This window comes from Eubalaena glacialis, chromosome 5 (assembly GCF_028564815.1).
Source record: "Eubalaena glacialis isolate mEubGla1 chromosome 5, mEubGla1.1.hap2.+ XY, whole genome shotgun sequence".
Lineage (NCBI taxonomy): Eukaryota > Metazoa > Chordata > Mammalia > Artiodactyla > Balaenidae > Eubalaena > Eubalaena glacialis.
Window position 1 is genome coordinate 119,456,014 of NC_083720.1, and position 21,600 is coordinate 119,477,613.

Consider the following 21,600-nt stretch of genomic DNA (forward strand, 5'->3'; position numbering starts at 1 on the left):
TCCATAGATGCACTATTCATATGAGCTCAAAATTGGAAACTATTTAAATGCCTACCTAAGTAGAATGAATAAACACATTGTGGCATATTCAGACAGTGAAGTGCTATACAATAATGAGAATGAATAAGGTACAACTAAACTCAACAGCATGGGTTACTCTCACAAACATAGTGCTGATCAAAGGAAGCCAGACAGAAAAGATTATATGTCATATGGTTCCATTTACATAAAACACAAAAGTAGGCAAACAAATTCATGCTGTTAGAAGTCAGGAAAGTGGTTGCCTTGGGAGTTTGGGTAATTAGTGACTGAGGGACTTCTGGGTGCAGGTAATGTTCTGATTCTTGATCCTGGTTACACAGATGTGTTCATTTGGTGAAAATTCATAGAGCTGACACTTAACGTACATTTTTTTTTTTTGCATGTATATTACACCTCAATAAAATGTCGAAAATGTTTACAAAGTATTATGGCTCTTAAATGTTGTAACACTACCCTAAATTTTCATAGATTTAGCTTCTATAAGAACATCAAATTTGTGGAAACAAAGGAAATAGGCAGAGAAACACAGCATTTGTGACATACATGACATCATTTTGAAAGAGAAACGCTGGAGTATTCTAAACATTTTTGTTTTGTGAAACTAAGCTAAAAGTTCACAGTGGCCAGATTTTTAAAAATATACAGACATTCTACAGAATTACTTTATCTGACATAAAACTCATGTGGGACGGGGCATAGTATGTTATTCAATATTTGGCAAAGAGATGTGTGCCCATTACCTTTTATATTTTGAAAGGAATGATTTTGGATATTTTGAACATGCTCAATATAGTTTGCTTTTAAAATTAGGGATATTAGGGACTTCCCTGGTGGTCCAGTGGTTAAGACTCCATGCTTCCAATGCAGGGGGCATGGGTTCGACCCCTGGTCGGGGAACTAAGATCCCACATACCGTGTGGCATGGCCAAAAAAAAAAAAAAATTAGGAATGTTAATAAAGTTCCTTATTCAAATAGCTTCAGATTTAATGAAACCATTTCATTAAATTTCATTGTAAATTTTTTTTAAATTGAGGATTTCTAGCTTATTTTATTTTATTGAAGTATAGTTAATTTACAATATTACATTGGTTTAAGGTGTACAGCATAGTGATTCAGTATTTTTATAGATTACACTCCATTAAAAGTTATTACAAAATAATGGCTATAATTCCCTGTGCTATACAATATATCCTTGTTGCTTATCTATTTTATACATAGTAGTTTGTATCTCTTAATCCAATGCCCCTATCTCCCCCCAAACCACTGGTGACCACTAGTTTGTTTTCTGTATCAGTGAGCCTGTTTCTGTTTTGCTATATACATTCATTTGTTTTATTTTTTAGATTCCACAAATAAGTGATATCATACAGTATTTGCCTTTCTCTGTCTTACTTCACAAAGCATAATATTCTCTAGGTCCATCCATGTTGCCGCAAATGGCAGAATCTCATTCTTTGTTTATTGCTGAGTAATAATCCATTGTATATATACATACAACATCTTTTTTATCCATTTATCTGCTTCCATACCTTGGCTATTGTAAATAGTGCTGCTATGAACATTGGGGTTGCATGTATCTTTTCAAATTAGTATTTTCATTTTTTCCAGATATAAACCCAGGGGTGGATCATATGGTAGTTCTATTTTTAGGTTTTTGAGGAACCTCTATACTGTTTTCCATAGTGGCTGCACCAATTTACGTTCCCACCAACAGTGCACAAGTGTTCCCTTTCCTCCACATCCTTGCCAGTATTTGTTATGTGTAGACTTTTTGATGATGGCCATTCTGACAGGTGTGAGGTGATCTCGTTGTTTTGATTTGCATTTCTCTAATAATTAGCAAAGCTGAATATCTTTTTATGTGCCTGTTAACATATGTATGTTGTCTTTGGAAAAATGTCTATTCAGGTCTTTGGCCCATTTTTTGACTGGGTTGTTTATTTTTTTGATACTGAGTTGTACAAACTGTTTATATATTTTGAATATTAACCCCTTGTTAGTCATATCATTTGCAACTCTTTTGTCCCATTTCGTAGGTTGTCTTTTCATTTTGCTGATAGTTTCCTTTGCTGTGCAAAAGCTTTTAAGTTTAATTGATCTCATTTATTTATTTTTGCTTTTATGTCTTTTGCCTTAGGAGATAAATCCAAAAACATATTGCTATGATTTATGTCAAAGAATATTCTATGTTCTATTCTAGGAATTTTATGGTTTCAGGTCTTACATTTAGGTCTTTAATCCATTTTGAGTTTATTTTTGTATATGGTGTGAGGAAATGTCCTAATCTCATTGTTTTACATATATTAATAGCTGCCCAGTTTTCTCAGCACCACTTATTGAAGAGACTGTCTTTTTCCCACTTTATACTCTTGCCTCCTCCTTTGTCAAAGATTAATTGACTGAATATGTGTGTGGGTTTATTTCTGGGCTCTCTATCCTGTTCCACTGATTTGTATCTCTGTTTTTGTGCCAGTACCATACTGTTTTGATTACTGTAGCTTTGTACAATAGTATAGTCTGCAGTCAGGGAGGGTGATACCTCCAGCTTTGCTCTTTTTTCTCAAGATTGTTTTGGCAATTCAGGGTCTTTTGTGGTTCCATATAAATTTTAGAATTATTTGTCCTACTTCTGTGAGAAATGTCATGAGTATTTAGATAGGGATTACATTAAATCTGTAGATCGCTTTGGGTAGTATGACCATTTTAACAATATTAATTCTTCCAATCCAAGAGCATGGGGTATCTTTCCCTTTCTTTGTATCATCTTAAGTTTCCTTCATCAGTGTTTTATAGTTTTCTGAGTATAGGTCTTTCACCTCCTTGGTTAAGTTTATTCCTAGGTATTTTATTTCTTGCTTCTTTTTAAATATCATTTGAGACATATTCCCAAATGTCATCCATTATGCTTTCACATTACCCTTTTAATTCCTATGCATCTGGTCAACTCCTAAGGAGGAAGATCTAGAAATGCAACATTTAGTTTTATCAATAAAACCAGGTGTTTGTACCCCAACCGAAACCTTGGGATAGCCATAGGCACTCATTTTTCTGTCTCATGCCAACAAATTGCCTAGCCTTTCCAGTGATAACTGGATGAGACACCAGTTTGGCAAAAAGTGTTCCTCTGAGCAGATAAGCAGATGTATATGTCTAGGCAATCAGTCCATCAAAGAACTTAACATTTCTTTTCATTTTTTAAAAATTTTATTTTCTGGCTCCCTTCTGTCAGTTGATCTCACCAACATGACAATGAGTATGGAATACAAAAATGTGTTTGACAGATGTTCCCATGCAATCTGCAAGACTTACAACATAAATGCTATTCTGGAGAACAACCTCTGTTTCATACACATCTTCCTTTATAGTGTGTCACTTCTGTCTTAAATAAGCAAGTAAAGAAGTATTGGGTTTAATGCAGGAGAGAAAAGGGGATGACTATTTTTGAACACAGTCTTTGAAAATATATTTCTATACTAGGGAGGACATCTGGATGACTATCAAGTTTGCCTTATGAGGCATATGGAAGAGAAGCAGTGTGGCAGCTTAGCTAACAGCATGGCCTCTGGGATCAGACTGGATCCAAATCCTGGATGTGTAACTCACTAACTGTGTAGCCTTGAGGACATTCCTTAAACACCATGCCTCAGTTTATTCATTTTCAGGCAACAGTCATATAGGATAAGTTTACTGTGAGGATCAAGTGAGTTAGCTTGGTACAGAGTAAACACTAATCAGGCTTTAGGTCATGTTAAAAATTGGTATACATAACATACTTTAAGACTGCATATTTTTCCTTCATCGATTCAGGAAATGCTTCTCAGCACAGTAGCCAGCATGTTTTTGTTAAAATGTAAACCAGATCATGTCACTCATCTCCCCATAACCTTCCTTTTTTAAAAAAATTAATTAATTTATTTTTGGCTGCTTTGGGTCTTCATTGCTGCATGCGGGCTTTCTCTAGTTGTGGCGAGCAGGTGCTACTCTTTATTGTGGTGCACAGGCTTCTCATTGTGGTGGCTTCTCGTTGCGGAGCACGGGCTCTAGGCACGCAGGCTCAGTAGTTGTGGCACACAGGCTTAGTTGCTCCGCGGCATGTGGGATCTTCCCAGACCAGGGCTCGAACCTGTGTCCCCTGCATTGGCAGGTGGATTCTTGACCACTGCGCCACCAGGGTAGTCCTGCTCATAACCTTCTAAAAGCTTCCTATCTCACTCAGAGAAAAAGGCTAAAGGCTTTATAAAGGTGTATACATAAGGTGACCACGCTTCCTATTTTTTCCGGGAGTCTTGGTTTATGCCTATTGTCCAGATGCAATTATTGATAGTGTCTACTTTCACTCTCAAAGCATCTTGGTTTGGACAATAAATTATATGGTCACCTATTGTTAGGCTCCACGTTATCTGCTTCTCCCCATCACCTGCCCTACCCCAGTATCCCTGTGACCTCATCTGTTACTATTCTCTTCCTTCCACTCAACCACCATGGTTTCCTTGCTGCTCCTTTAACCCTCCAGGCACATTCCTGCCTCTGGGCCTTTGCACTTGCCATTTCCTCTGGCTGGATGCTCTCACTTTGGATAGTAGCATGGTTTGCTCCTTTTAAGTTCTAGTTTTTATTCAACGTCACCTTGTACTGAGTTCTTCTTCAGCCACTCACAATAAGATGAATACCCTCTTCCTCTTCTTTTATTTCTCTTCCCTATTTTACTTTTCTCCTTAGCAGTTATCTCACATACTATATATTTACTTATTAACTTGCCTGTTGTCTTGTTCTTCTACTAGAATGCAAACTCCACGAAGACAAGGATGATTGTTTTTCTTCACTGCTATTTCCCCAGTAACTGGTATATAGTAGGAGCTCAATAAATATTTATGAATGAATAAATGAAGAACATTCAGAGAAGAGAGACCTGATGTAACCGAGTAACCAAATGGCCAATCAGTTGACCATCCGCATTACTTTCTAGTATAAAATCTGATCTAAAAAACATTGGGTTGGCCAAAAAGTTCAGTTGGGTTATTCCGTGAGATGTTATGAAAAACCAAAATGAACTTTTTGGCCAACCCAATAATAGGACTCCCGTGTTTAAGATAAGTGTTATGAGAAGCATGATTTGAGTAGATTCTGTTATCTATCCTAGTCTCCAAGTAAGTCATGATGGCAAAAAATGTGGATGAAACTTTTAGAGAAGTTTAAATTATACAAAGTAACCTCTAAATTTGCACATCCACAAAAATGGTATTAAATCTGAGGGCACACTTGATTTTTCTTCTTGAGTTCAAGAGCACTGGGGATTTCAAACCTTCCAAATTTAAATAAACATTTTAGAGCATGTGGTTTTGTAAAATCTTTGATGTTCAAATTTAAAAATAAGGCTATCAAATATTAACATTGAATGATACGTTCAGTTCTATTATTGAGTTTAATTTCAACTATTAACTTTATATTGTAGGAAAGTTTTTCCAAGAAAAACTAGACCTAGTTAAAAATAAAACTGTAGCTATAGAAAGCAGTTACTCTAGCTCTCAAGAGAATACGGTAGCCCCAGAAAGCAGTTGTAGAATTTCTGGCTGTATATCAAATTTATTTTGACAGAATTTCTTAGAACATTCCTTATCTAACCACTCTAGTCTTCAAATCAACTTCAGAGACAGTAAACTTCATACCTCTTTCATTTTAGTTCACACACGCTTTATACGAACTGTATAAACTTTGTATGATAATAAAAAAATAACACTCACATGCTAGCAACTCAAAAGATAAAGACACTATAGAAATATTTCAGAATAAAATAGCCAGGACATCTGCTTTTACGGCATAGAATGCTGGAATTACTGCAACATTACACACACACACACACAGTGTATATGTGAAAATTCTTTTCTCAAAAGTAAAACATTTATGCATCACTATTTAAGTGAAGTTTAGAATACAGCAACCTCTTCTGTGATCTGAACTGTTTGATGGAGGAATATCATCAGCCACGATGCTTTATACAGCCCAACACCTTCCTAATGAGAAGGGGACTGAAACCATCTCTCCCTCCTCAGCCATGGGAACGATCTTGCAGTTACGGATGGTTTCCATCCCCCATCACTGAAACGGGAATAACTGTGCTGTGAACCAAATGCTGAGGGTTAGCCCAGTAACCTCACATGAGAATAATTACTTAACAGGACCATGAGAGAAAGCAATGAGGTTCCCAGACACAGGAAACGAAAAGTCAGAGGGGAGGTAGAGTTGGAGAGGGTTCTGAAGCCTTTCCAGACAGCAACTTCCTTATAACAAACAGCAAGTTGGGTAATAAATGTATCACTCTGTTATTTTATATGTACATATATCCTTAAGTCAGCTGGTTAGCATAATGAACTTTTGCAATGTGCTTGTGTTTTAGCCATGCTAGAAAATCAACATATTTCCTGTTCTCTAAAGAGTAACTAAAATCTTTTGTGATATGAATGTTCATTTTGATATTCCAAATCACTTGTAGGTTTAATATTTCAATCAAAACCACAATTACAACTATGCTCAAAGAATGCATATTGCACAGAAATCTTGAAAAGTGACTCTTCAATTGGTTATATGTACCAGAGAGAGAGGAAATTAAACAATATAATTCCGGAACCATAGAACAAGAACTCTTGACTTCTAAAGACAAAGGGACAAGGGGAAAACAATCCTGTTATGTGTCACTCTAAGTTGACAGATTTTTCAGATTTATGGACCCTGAGACATCCTTGGTTTGCAGGAAAAAAGTAGAGATTCAGTAAATTCAAAAAGCAAGTCTGCCTTTAGATCTGGAATTGCATGGGAGAAAAACATTCTTATAGAGGCAAATAGAGTATTTGAGCAAAATGAGTATTTTGCTCATGCATCAAATATTTTGAAAGCTGGGCACAGTGCTGGATGTGGAGATACAATGATAAATGAGAATCATGGCAGCGTGCCTCAGGGGACTTGCAGTCTAGTGGGGCAGACAGGCAAGCGAATTGGCAGGGACAACAGAGCGTGTGTTAGATGCTCTTACGGGGTTACTAGAGGGTGTCATGGGAGCACATGAGAAAGGCACTGACCTAGTCTACGTTAGGGATACTTGCCAGACAAAGAGATGCTTCAGCTGAGATCTGAAGAATAAAGTGGAATAAGCCAGAGAAGGCATGAGGGAAAATATTCAAGGTAGAAGGATCATCTTGGTACTCTTGGTTAGCTGGAGTGAAGAGGGGTAGATGAAAAACATGAAGAGAGAGGTGCCTGGAGATGAGGCAGGGTCAGAGCTATCTAACAAGACACGATGAGCTGGAGTGCAATGCACCTTCAAGGGACAGAGAGCTTGGTGAAGGGACACATTTTCTCTCTTAAAATTCAGGGAATACAGTTTCTATACCTAATTTTACGATTATAGCGCTATTACTGGAATACCTGAGAAAGGCCTGTTTTTATTTGCTTGATGATGAGTAAAAGGCAAACATCTATCACATATGCAACGGTGTGTAATTGGATCAGCTTGGGGGAGTAGTATATGCAGACCACAGATAATACCCTGTGCGTTGCCTGTAAACGAAGAATCCCTCTGACAAATCAACATCATCATCATCATTAATATTTTAATTTGAAGGTCTCAGAAAAATCTGATTACAAGTATATTTTAGTGCTCCCTTCAGGAGCACATATACTAAAATTGGAATGATACAGAGAAGATTAGCATGGCTCCTGGGCAAGGATGACATGCAAATTTGTGAAGTGTTCCCATATTTTTTACTTATCTATGAAACAGAAACAGACTTACAGACATAGAGAACAGACTTGTGGTTGCCAAGGGGAAGGGTGAGTGGGGGAGGGATGCACCGGGAGTTTGGGTTTAGCAGACACAAACTATTATATACAGAATGAGATAAACAAAGTTCTACTGTATAGCACAGGGAACTATATTCAATATCCTGTAATAACCTATAATGGAAAAGAATATGAAAAATAATATATATATATAAATGAATCACTTTTCTGTACACCAGAAAATAACACAACATTGTAAATCAACTCTACTTCAATTTAAAAAAAGAAGTTAATTTTAATCATATCCTTTTGATATGATTTTATTAAATCATATCAAAAAGCATTAATTGAACAGCTACTATGTTTGAGGCATACAACTTCTATGTTGTGATTTGATGTGTCAAGAAACAACTTTTGTATGGCTGCCCCAACAGGATGGATCCCAGTTGCACAAGATGTCAAAGGCTGTGTGAATATGGAGATAAACTGGCTTTGTGTGAATGTCTCTGGTTTCCACATTGCTCAGATCCTCTGCCAGAGCAACATATTGGGAATCTTGGCTTTTCATTGCAAAATATTCCTGATAATTTCATACAGAAATTTTGTTTATTTTTCATCGTTGTCCTCAGGAAGAGGTGGTTGCTTAGAGTGGACTAAAGTAGTCAACAGCTGATTACTGTATGTATCACTGGCTGCTTCATTTGTTCTCAGAGATCTGCTTTACCCCACACACTAAGTGGAGACATTATTCATCTACAGTATTATCTATGACGTCACTGGTTCCAACTCCCTGCTGTGCCGACATTTCTATGCCAAGTCACTGGACTCAACTGCCTCTCTCTTCCCATGGCCATCATTCTCATCCTCTCCATTCTACTTCTCTCCTACATATATTTCTCCACACTTCTGTTTCTACTTAAGAGGCTAAGGTGCAGTGGTTTATGGGCATATCCGTGTGCACATCTGGGTGACGGTTATCTTGAAAGCACATGACACCAAGCTTTGGCCCACCCATGCACAAACACCACTTTTAGGGTTTCCACTCTATTCAAAATTAAAACCCATCTCCCTATAGATGACACTCTAGGGCATAAATAAATCATTAAAGAATATGATTATTAAATTCTATACTTCTAATCTATATTGGCATTTAGTCATTGGGGGGCATTTTTGGATTCTAAACACAGATACAATGCTTTAATTATTTTGCCATTGTAATGAATGTAAATATTTTATATACAGATTAATCTACTTGCCTAACTTTTTGCATTCCTTGAAAATTCAGGATATCAGATAGTGTAATTTCTTGACAAATTGAATCTATCATCAGTTTAGGTTACAAGTGTGAACATCTGAAAGGGTCTACTAACTCCTTTTCCTTCCTCTCTCCTGGTTTTGTCAGTCTGCTCATGAAATTAATGATATGTTTTTTGCACAATTCCAAATTAGAGTAATCCTTTGATAAATAATACCGTTTCTTTAACATTGCCATTTGAAAACCACAGAGGTAATTGGCATTTATTTGCATCTTTTGGTTCCTTCTGTTTTACATTTTATTGTCTCAGACTGTCCGATTTTTATCACCGGGTAGTGTATGTATGTGTGTGTGTGTGTGTGTGTGTGTGTGTGTGTGTGTGTGTGCGCATGTGCACGAGTGTAAGCAAGGGCTAGAGGAATTTCTCTCCACCTTCTGGGTTATTTCTTCTCTATGAAATGTATATAACTCCAGACCTAATTCATTTTTTAATTTAGGATCTGTACATGCTTCAGCAACAGCAATTCGGTGTCTATATCCAGCCTCTCTGAGAATGACATTTAGGGCAGAGAATGTTACTTAGGGGTAGTGATGACATTCGGACAAGAGCTGCACATGTGTGTTAGGAACCAGTAAGAAGCAGGTGCTCTTGGGGGTTTCTGAGCAGAGCAGCACTCGATAAGTACAAGCAAAGTCCAGTACAGCCTGGCAGAAGAAATCCTGAAGCTATAGAGATCAACTACGAAACTTGGAAATTCAGATGTGTAGTGAACCCCTCTTCCATGCCCACAGACGGTCCAAAGCTACCTAGCACTAGCTGCATGGGATAATGACAGAACAGAAACAGCCTAGCCATCTGATATACTTGCTGCATTGATTTTCAGTTGTGTTTTACAGCATATCAATATATGAAACAGTTTCAGTACAACTCTTTCAAAGTGAGAGAAAGATAATAAAATGTGAATAGAAAGAACACTTTATCATGTGCTCTCCTTTTTCTTGTAATATTACTACAGTCTAATCAGCAAGTCTCACTTGCCCCAAGATGCAATCTTCACACTACTTTCACTCACTCTGACTCTAACCTAGCTCAGTGCAACGTTCTCCCTCTGGAGACACCTTAAAACTGAGTCTAAAAGCAATTGATAGAATTGTTAAGCACAACGACCTGTGTGATTTGAAAACTTATCTTTCTTTGACAAACATAGCAGATCCTTTAAACCATTCTTCTTTCAACCTAATTCTAATAATAGGGGAGATAAAGAAGCTTCATGCATCCCTTTAATAGAATGTTCTTCAAGTCTATGCATTTTTCATCAGTACCTAAACATAATGGTAAAGTGAGACTGGATGGCTACTACTTTGCCCTGCAATGCAGAGGTAGCTTGACATGGTCAGAGGAATCCACAGGTCTGATATATGAGACTCCAAAGAATCAGACTCAGAGCAGGAGGCAGCTGTGGAGAAAAGGCATGAGGACCTAGAGCACACATTGCTTAGAAGGATTTCTCTTGACTCTCCCGGGCAGAAGTCAGAGAAACAGTAACATCTTATGGTTTCCTAACCTAGAGGAATGGACTGCCAGGAGGAAGTAGAAATAATGCTCAAATATTGTGAGGCTTTTCTGTTCGCTCCAATGCTTTTCTCTTTTCCTCTGGAAGAAGATTGAAATGACTAAAGAGTATTTCTTTTTTTAACCCCAAAGGTTTACTTTCTAAAATTAATGTTGGTTAAAGGACTCATTACATGAGTTTTAGAAAAACAGGAATTATACAAATGTACTCCTGCTATGAAAAAACACATCAAACTGTCCACATTGTTGAGAACTACAATAAGGTATATGAAGTATTGGATTCCCAAGACGGAAGAATCATAAGGTCAAATAAGGAAGTGTCAGTTTTTGCCCATTGCTGTATGAATGTAAAACAAAGTTTTATTGGAATTTTCACCGAATTTGGAGATATTTCAGATGATCTGACTTAAAATGTTGCTACGGAATAGAAATGAAGTTTAGTCTTGTGAATAGCAGGTAGCACCTCAAAGAGATAAGCAAGTCTCCTTCTCAGCAGTTATGGTTATGTCAAAAGCTGCTTTTGCACATGGTCAAATGGGAATTATTAATCAGAGACGGTTATGTTATTTTCCTGAGCCATAATGGGTTGGTTAACTAGTTGTGCAAGTGTGAACAATCAATGTTTAATACTCCGCACCGTGATTGTGAATGAGTCATGTCAACATTTTCAAATCTCTTATTAAAGAGAGATGTCCCGAGGAAGTCGTGTTGAGTACGTGTAATATTTCACTAAGAGAAAATCAAAAACTTTTGAAAAGAAAAAAGTTCTGTAGCATATGCTAAATATTTAAAATTATTTACATATTTTCAATTTTGCCTCCTAATTTGGTTCTGAAATCCTGCTTTGAGTTCAAATAGAAAACACATGTATTCATGCTCTTCTGTGGAAAGAGATGGTATGTGATTTAAAATTTTTTTCTTTTTTTAAAATTTTTGGCCATACTACGCGGCATGTGGGATCTTAGTTCACCGACCAGGGATTGAACTCATGCCCCCTGAGGTCACCACTGGCCTGCATTGGAAGGTGGAATCTTAACCACTGGACCACCAGGGAAGTCCCTTAAATTTTTATTTGTTGTCTAATTTCCCCAATTTTGCAAACAGCATATTGGAGTAATTTTGAGATGATTTTTCCTTGTAATGTTCAAAATTTTCATCATTGTTTTCATCTTTATGGTTAGACCACTGCTTTTTCTGGTAGGCTAGTATCATTTCACCACAGTCGGAGTGTATCTACTTGAAACCAAGATGCTACTATTTCACTTAAAACTAATCATGTCTTCATCTGACAAACTTTCCCTTTCAAGTCATATTTCAGAATATTCTTGCTCAGAAGAGTTTTGTTTCTACAGATAATACATAGAAGACAAAAAACTAAAGGCTGAGGAAAGTGCTTTCCCTGTGCTAGGAATAAAGACATTCTAAAACATCTGACGCAGATGATGAAATTTCATTTGAATTTTAGCTCACTTGAATTCTTGCAGCAATTTCCCCCACACAACCACTAGACCAAATATGGAATAACTAATTCCTTTTGGCTTTAGTTGTTTTGGTACTAACTAGTCCCTAGAACAAGGTGATCACACCAACAGCGGGTGAGTTCTCTTCCTCTCCTACTCAGGCCCTAACTTTGATTGTCTTTGGATCCTTGTTGCCTAGCTCTGCAGCAGGCACACAGTAGGTGCTCCATGAATGTAAGCTGAAGCAATGCGGGAGGCAACAGTAAACTGATGCCCGTTTTAAACAGTTTTAGTAATGCTGCTCAATGAGGTCACCACTGGCCTGCCATCTCGTGCACCCGTTATCCCTAAGTTGCAGTTGCCCTAACTGCGGAAGCCAGCATGACCTTTGCCTTCAATCATCCAGACAGTCAAAATAAAATAGCCCTTCTCATTTCAAGCCATACTATGGATATCGGGCTTCCGAATAGCATCACATTGAAAAGGTAACCGAAACTGAAGATAAATTTATTTTAAGTACTTTTTGGGCTCAGCAGGTCTTACCCTGGAAATGGAATGTCAGAAAAATCCAGTGATCTTCCCCAGATTGCCCATCTACCCAGCAAGCTCAGGGCTGGCACGAGAATCCCATTCATGCAAGACCATGACTTTGAAGAGTCATCCCTGAAATACTGTTTTGTTAACAATTAAGTTAGAAAATCAGTGTCACATTGAACAAACAATAAACATTTCAAATGTTACCCAGTTTTAAGAGAGCAGAGATGGCTCTCAGTAAAAACACAGACTGAAATTCCAAAGGACAGAAAATTCTGCAGCACCTCTCTCAACTGTGGAATCAGAGTGTATGTTCCAACCTGCAAATGCGTTTGTGGTTACTTCCTACCTTAAATACATTGATAGGGAGATCAATGACCACATAGATAAGGTCTCCGAGGGCAAGGCTGGCTATCAGTGCGTTGGGGCCATTCCTCATGCACTTGTTCTGGTAAATGATCCTCAGCAGGGTGGCATTCCCCACCATTCCCACGATGAAAATAGTACATGATATCACAGTGTTAATGTATTTGAAAGCTGAAGTAATCTTAGTCTGCTGTGGGCAATAGTTGTGCATTGTGCCATTGTTGGGGAGGGCCAGATTCGTGGGTCTATGTGTGGTAACCACGAAGCTGAGTTCTGTCCCACGAAAAGTGGTGAAATCGTCCACATGGGTGCTCAGATTTGTGCTGTAGCTCTCAGGATTATCACTGATGACACATCCAACCAGCGCCAACCCAAACAACACCCTGAGGCAAAAGGTTTCCATCTTGACGCAAATTTGAGGAAAGGTCTCTTATTCTTTGGCTTTGACACCCTCTTTTTTTTTTTTTTTCTACCTGAAAAGAGAAAAGAGAAAAAATAATTTTGGTTACAAAATCCAGCTGCCGATAAGATTGTAGTCAATGATAATTACTGCTTCAATTAAAAAGTAGGACATATCTGGTAATTAAATAAGATATGTCTGTGTCAGGTTACCCCATGGCAGAACAAAAGAAGAAAAGATCAAAGCTCTACTAGGGCAAGTTATATCTCTGTATCCTGCCTCTGTCTCTGTCTCTGTCTCTCTCACTTTTGTCCATAGCTATACTTACATCTAGATTATAATATGAGGACATGGCAGTTTTTCCTTCAAGTAGTAGAGAAGAAGTTACATTACAGCTAGGCTGATAGCCTGAATTACAAAATATCTTCACGAGTTGAGATAACAATATTTTAGTTATTTGTTTTTTCTCCATTACACCTAGGCTGATAGCCTGAATTACAAAAAATCTTCACGAGTTGAGATAACAATATTTTACTTATTAATGGAAGAGAAAAGACATTATATGCTGAGTGAAAGTTATGTAGTATTAAGGCATAAAGTCACCAAATTCTGTAATTAACAATTCAGTATTCCAACATGTGTGCTGTTTTGCCAAAGGCAAATAATGAACATGAGAATAACATGCAGCTCAGGCAGCCATTTGAAGTGTTATGAAATGTTCATTTAAAAACAGAACTCTGATTAACACCATCAATACATTTAACAATCTTAGTCATTTAAAATTGAGATAGTTGATAAAGACAAAATATTTATTTTATTGAAAACCTGGATGATTACTGTGTAGAATCAACATCTTCTGACAGGAGTTTTTTTGCTTTTCCATTCGTCAGAAATTATTATCAGGATATTTGCCAATGAATGAAACTAGGAGTAATAGACTTTCTCAGGCCAGGCATACTATTTGGTTTTCCAAACATCCTTTATACATCCTTTAAACATCCTTTATAGCTGCGTTGATTATGACCAGTCACCGTGCTGAGCACTTCACATGCGTGATGCCCTCTAATCCATACAACGACCCTCTGGAGCAGATACATGGTTCCATTATAAACACAGGGAAACACAAGGTCAAGTAGTTTGTCAAGGCCATAGCTGGTGTGGTGCTGCTGTGATTCAAAGGCAGGTTAGTCTGACTTTGAGCCTGAGCTCTTAACCACTAGACCGTACTGTCTCTCATTCTCATGACTTCTTAGCATCTAAAGTGTTTTAACAATGTTTCCAGCTTTTTGAAGAAGCAATAGACTTTGGAGGTTGGTTAGATATTTTCAAAAGACCATTTCATTGTTTTGTTTTGTTTTGTTTTAGTCACTTGCAGAGAGCAAGTGGTGCTTCTTGTTCAGGAAGTCTAGGTTTCTACTTGAAGAAAAGATGCTGGGAAAATGAGGGAGTTTGGTGGTAACACAACAATTAAAGGTAAATAAAAACGGCCCTTCCCATTTTAATATTTTGTATATTTTCTGTGAATTTTTGTGAATCTTTAAATGAAGGCCATAAGCTCATTTATGATGTAGTGTGTGTGTATGATGAATACACCCAGGTCACAGTTTAAGTTTTAAGAATTGTGTCCTTTTGAGTCTATTCATGGTTGATATGAATTTTGATATGAACTTTTAGGAATTTTGACAGTTATCTTGGTTATCAACAAAGTTTAGGGCTTAGTCAATATATGGATGAAATAAGATTTATTCAAGTTGTACAGAAGGTCTAAAATAAATATAAGGTGCAAATACTGCATACTTCTGCCTTCCCCAGAGATTTCCCCCCAGGAACCTGAATTAATAATAACATTTTACGTATAGTAGTAATCTATTATATACAGTATTTGTTGTCTGACTTGAGCTTTACAGCTCTAGGTAGGCAGGGACAATATCATGAGGAAACTGAGCCTTGAAGAAGTTGTCACAATTTTGTGGCCAAGAAATGGCAGGACAGGTAAAACACCTCACTCTACTTTGCTCATAAGACTTGACTCAGTCAAGTCTTAAAATATCAATTTTTCTAAGCTAGGGGCATACTGGGCATACAGTTCTGCCTAGACTTAATTATAAATAGTTTGCAGTTTTTTGGGTTTTTTTTTTTCTGCTTCTTACAGCTTGGAGTATTTGACCAAACGTTGACAGACCTACAAAATGCCGCTATTTCCATTCCGCCGTGGAGACCAGAACTCTAAGAACAAAGCATATTGTCATCCTCCCCTTCAGATCAGAGACGGGAAAAAGGAAATCCTTCAATATTTTGTGCTGTTTAATGACTAAATCCTCCCAGTTACCCAATAGGAATGAACCTTCAGAAAGAGTTTTCTTAAAAGTAAAAGAGAGAAGGCCTTTTCCAGAAATGGAATGGCTCTTTGCCCATCAGAGTCTGCTAGGAGGCTATTTCGTGAACTGATCTATGGTGGGTTGACACCACTCACAAAAGTACCACTCGTGTTTGAACGTCAGCACATTGGTTTGCTTGGTGAGCTGATTACCGCAGGAGCTGAGAAGTCTTATCAAATCTGTGGGTTCTTATCAAAGTGTGCGCCAGCTACCATGAAAACCACTTTCTTTCTCCTCCAACAATGACGCCACCACAGAAATCATTTCTGAAGACATCTCTTTCAGCTCTCTACACATATGAAGCTGCAGAACTAAGGGATACCTGGCAAAGGTATGTGGCTGCCATGTCATCATTGGGTGAAAAATACAAAACCAAAGGAAAAAACCCTTTCAAATGCATGTTCCTCCAAGGACGAGTCTATAGCTCATTTCTCTAAGTCACGCTGTGCTTCAGATCATCAGTCATAATCAGTCATAGCTCTAGTGAAGCACCTCAGGTTCAGACCTGAAGGATGTGGTTTATAGATTCAGCATTCTTCATATTTGGGGTCTAAGGATTTGCTGGAGTTCAAAAGCTATCATTAAGGGCTTCCCTGGTGGCGCAGTGGTTGAGAATCCGCCTGCCAATGCTGGGGACACAGGTTCGAGCCCTGGTCCGGGAAGATCCCACATGCCGCGGAGCAACTAAGCCCGTGCACCGCAACTACTGAGCCTGTACTCTAGAGCCCACGAGCCACAACTCCTGAGCCCGCGTGCTGCAACTACTGAAGCCCGCATGCTGCAACTACTGAAGCCTGCGTGCCTAGAGCCCGTGCTCTGCAACAAGAGAAGCCACCACAATGAGAAGCCTGCACCACAGTGAAGAGTAGCCCCCCACCCGCCTGTACGCAGCAACAAAGACCCAATACAGCCTAAAATAAATAAATTTATTTTTTAAAAAAGCTATTATTAAGCAAGAGTACTGAATCCTTTGTGCTTTAACAGTTTAACATCTCAGACTCTCAGGATCAAAGTTCACTCGTAATTAGCAATTTGGAAATTCCGACCTTACCCACAAGGCAAGAGTTTAGAGCAGGTAATTTACATGAAATGACTGCCAAGGTGTTTCTCAATTACTTAACACAAAACAGAGGGAGTGGGAGGAGTCATAAATATCTACAAGAGGAGAAAAAAACCAAATAAACTAGGAACTTCGAAATAAGTTTTTTTGGTGGGTTTTTCTCGGTGGGTAAGAAATTAGTAACTCTCCTGACTGACAACGCCTGACTTTAATATGCCTCCCAGCTCACCCCCCTCCGCCGTCAGGTCTATCCCGGAACGCCATTAGGATGGTGTAAACGGAGGCTGATTATCGGGAAACAGCCCTTGTTCTCGGCACGTGAAGGGCGACAAGTGTTCATGAAAGGAGGGCACAGAACAAAACGCCCAGACCTCCACGGGCAGGTTTCCAAACTAGTTGCCCTGGGGTTTTTCCAGACACATCTGTTCCTCACACCCAGTGCCCTTGGCTACCCTTGGCATGCCTCGGGCGTGCGGGAGGAGAAGCAGGCTGCGGGGCAAACTTCACGAGTAGGCTCTTGAGCCAACAACAAGGGCGTGAGGTTCCACAAAGTTCTCGCAAACCTGGGGGAAAGGGAGACCCGGGGAGAACTGCTGGTTTTCTTTTGACTAAAAATCCGACGCCCGCCTGGGGAGGCTGAGGCGCTTTGGATCAGTTTCCCAAACCCCCAACGTGCCCGGAGCGCACCCCGCCCAGGAAGGCGCCCGCACCGCCTCGCGCCCTCGGGCAGGTGATGCCAGCCCTGGTGCAGGAGGTGCAGGCGCCGGGCTACAACGCTCCAGGCTCGCCTCTCCTCCCGACCGAAGGGCCCGCCGGCGTCTCCCCTACCCAGCTCGGGACCCCTAAAGGAAAAGAGTTGCACCGACCGTGGAGCTCGGCGGGCGCGGACGGCTGCCCGGTCCGCGCGCGGCGCCTGGGCGAGAGGAAGCCGAGACGGCGAGGGTGGGTGGCGAGTGTCCCGGGCTCCGGCGCGGCAGCGGCCCCGGCTGCACCGCTGCCTCCGCTTCGCAAAACTTCCTGGGCACGGCTTCTCTGGGGAGGTCCTCCCCGAGCCGCCCGCCTCCGGCCACCCGGTGGGATGGAGCGTCTCCACCTCCCGTCCGCAATCGCCAGACCAAAGGGATGACTGTGCGCGCGCACGAGGGCTCGCAAGAAAAGGAAAACTCCGGCGGAACGCGCCTCCCGTCTGTCCTCCCCTTCTCCCAAAGCTCCACAGACCTTCTACTCCACTCTAGGGCGGCAAGAATGTCCAAACCTTCCAGCCCTCCAGGGATGCAGCCACTATAAAGCACTAGGCTGCCGCCCCCTCCCAGGCCCTGAAGGGTAGGAGTCTTTTTAACTATTTCCTTCCTGAAATGAAAGTGGTGGTGAGGGGACGGTGATCGAGGAGGAGGGTAGTTTAACAGACAAGACTCAGAACTGAGGAAGGCCTTGCAGAGAAAACTTTCCTTTCCCAGTAAGTGCAGGCAGATTTGATCTGGAGGGAGCGACTGCAGAGTCAGGGTCCGAGCGAGGTTTCTGTTCTGTGTTCCCTGCCCCTTTGCTTGTCTTGTACATTCCCTCTTAAGCTTATAGCAAGTGAAAGAGCCAACGTGGACAGCAGTTTACTGGATCAAGGACGTTTTGTTTCTATCTTGCCCCTTGAAGCCAGCACCCCAGGGCTACCTACTACTGGCCCAGGGCAAAGCAGGAGCCCCTGGAGAGATTGTGGAAGGGTCCAGTATGTGGCTCCGAGAAACCTATGATTCCTCAAGAAATCCAAACAGGGAGGATGCAGATGCTGCAGAAGGTGGGTTTCAGCATGTCTATACCATAGAGAGTTTATCCTAAATGGGGTCGTGGGAGAGGAGATGAGGGACAAAGGCCATTGCCTCTGACAGGTGAGAAAAAATCAAGGCCCCTTGAAAAGGAAACCCTTGTACACTGTCGGTGGGAGTGTAAATTGGTGCAGCCACGGTGGAAAACAGTATGGAGGTTCCTCAGAAAACGAAAAAATAGAACTACCATATGATCCAGCAATCCCACTCCTGGGTATATATCTGAAGAAAACGGAAAACACTAATTCGAAAAGATACATGCACCCCAGTGTTCATAGCAGTGTTACTTACAGTCACCAAGATATGGAAGCAACCCAAGTGTCCATCAATAGATGAATGGATAAAGAAGATGTGGTATATATATATATTATGGAATACTACTCAGCCATAAAAAAGAACAAAAATTTGCCATTTGCAACATGGATGGACTTGGAGGGTATTATGCTTAGTGAAATAAGTCAGACAGAGAAAGACAAATACTGTAGGTAATCACTTATATGTAGAATCTAAAAAAAAAAAACTAATGAATATAACAAAAAGGAAACACATGGAAATAGAGAACAAACTAGTGCTTACCAGTGGGGAGAGGGAAGAGGGGAGGGACAAGATAGGGGTAGGGGATTAAGTATAAACTACTACGTATAAAATAAATAAGCTACAAGGATATATTATATAGCACAGGGAATATAGCCAGTATTTTATAATAACTTTAAATGGAGTATAATCTTTAAAAATTGTGAATCACTATGTTGTACACCTCTAACTTATATAATATTGTAAATTAACTATACCTTGATAAAATCACAATATGAGACAATATTTAATAACCTGAGTAAATGTTCAATATCAAGAAAAGAATAAAACTAGAACATTCTGTGGAAAAATATAATCAAGGGCTCCTTAGAGAAGGTCTTGCCTGGGAGTCCTTCAATGCATTGTTGGTATGAGACACATTGTGGAAATGTGAGTTTGGAGCACTGGTCACATTATATTACAGACTGTTCTGATTATCAGCTGCAGCTAAAGAAAATCACCCTAAAATGGTAGTGGTTTAAAACAACATACCTTAGTCATCAATCTGCAATTTGGGCGGGACTTGGCTGGGACAGCTTGTCATCTTTGCTGGGCCTGGAGTCTCCACTTCCAAGATAGTTTGCTTTCCTGGTAATGAGTGTTGGGTTTTCTCTGTGTGTGTCTCTCTACAGAGTGGTTTATGTTTCCTCACAGCATGGTGGCTGGGTTCCAAGAAGGAGTGTCCCAAGAGACAGGAAATGGTAGCTGCCAGTTTCTTAAAGTCTGGGCCTAGAAACTGATATAGTGTCACTTCTGCGAATTCTATTAGTGAAGCAGTCACAGATCCTAGATTCAAGGTGAGGGGATACAGACTTCACCTGTCAATGCAAGGCGTGTCAGAGGATTGGAGGGGCATTTTGTAATACTATCAAAGAGATCCACAGAATACCACTGTTGAAAGGGACCTTAATAGTCACCTAGTCCAATGGACTGGGTATTACCCCGTGCATTAATCTGTTCTATCTACAGCTTCCTCACGTTGAAGAGTCAGCCAGAATAATTAATAGCTTTTATAAGTGCCTTTGTTTGCATTTAAAAAAGGTGCCCCTTTAGGCACATGACTTGGCAAGCTGACAATATTTTCAGGGAAGAAAAAGTCCTACACCAGGGTTCAAACCTTGGCATGTGAAACATGTGCTGGTTTTTAGCCCCCATTCACCCTATGACCAGACACACTTGGACAGTACAACTTGCACAATTGAACATGGCAGTCTATTCAGTCTTTGGTAGAGCACATCTATCAGCCTCTACCTCCTGGGACAGCCCATCCCACTGTGGTGCAGGTCTAATTATTCAAAGTCTTTTCTTCACACTCATTAGGATGGCTATTATCAAAAAGCAGAAAACAAGTGCTGGTAAGGATGTGGAGAAATTGGAACCCATGTGTGTCGCCGGTGGGAATGTAAAATAGTGCGGCAGCTGTGGAAAACAGTTTGGCAGTTCCTCAAAAAATTAAACAGAAAATTACTGTGTGATCCAGCAGTTCCATTTTTGAGTATATACCCAAAATAACTGAATGCAGGGACTTGAACAGATATTCATATACTCATATTCATAGCAGCATTATTTACAATAGCCAAAAGGTGGAAACAACCCAAATGTCCATCTATGGATGAATGGACAAATAAAATGTGGTATATATATGTAACCTGAAATATTATTCAGCCTTATAAAGGAAAAAAATTCTGATACACGCTACAACATAGGTGAAACTTGAAGACATTATGCTAAGTAAAGTAAGCCAGTTACAAAAGGAGAGCTATTGTATGAGTCCACTTATATGAGGTAGTTAGAATAATAGTCAATATCTTAGAGACAGAAAGTAGAATGATGGTTACCAGGGACTTGAGGGAGGGAGGAATGAGTGTTTATTGTTTAATGGGTTTCAGAATTTCAGTTGGGGGTGATGAGAAAGTTCTGGAGGTGGATGGTAAGGATGGTTGCACAACAATGTGAATGTACTTACTGTCACAACCATACACTGAAAAATGGTTAAAATAATAAGTTTATTTTAAGTATATTTTACCACAATAAAAGATATTCTTCCTGACATTAAGATGAAATCTGCCTCCCCATAATATTACCTTTTGATCGGCCCTATAAGTACATAAAAACAGTTTTCTGTCTCTTCTGAGAAAGATCTTCAGATATAAACAAATATGTTTATGTGCATCACCAGCATAGATCTGCCTTTGTAAGACATTGGGGTTGCCTCATTCTAGGCGAGAACAGCATGAACTTTAGTTGTTGAAGATTTATTTTCTCATCTTCTCCGCTTTACTTTCGGGAAAATGACTCCAGCGGATTTAAACCAGTTGTCATTCAAATTAACTACCTCCAGTAACCCCTCTCCCTATAGCCAAGACTT

The 21,600-nt window shown here is 39.7% G+C and overlaps 1 protein-coding gene and 1 non-coding gene across 2 annotated transcripts in view; one reads left to right on the plus strand and one right to left on the minus strand.

The window, feature by feature from the left end:
• The window catches only part of EDNRA (endothelin receptor type A), a 60,482-nt gene extending 42,486 nt beyond the window's left edge, over positions 1–17,996 (minus strand). The window contains exons 1-2 of the mRNA XM_061191616.1: positions 17,709–17,996; positions 12,988–13,477 (exon numbers count right to left, since the gene is read on the minus strand). Coding sequence (XP_061047599.1) covers positions 12,988–13,407 — 420 coding nt within the window. The 5' untranslated portion in view covers positions 13,408–13,477; positions 17,709–17,996. The remainder of the gene's footprint in view (positions 1–12,987; positions 13,478–17,708) is intronic.
• LOC133092847 (U6 spliceosomal RNA) lies at positions 7,692–7,798 on the plus strand. The gene has a single exon (XR_009701198.1). It is a non-coding gene; the product is annotated as a U6 spliceosomal RNA (small nuclear RNA).
• Positions 17,997–21,600: the final 3,604 nt, after the last annotated feature.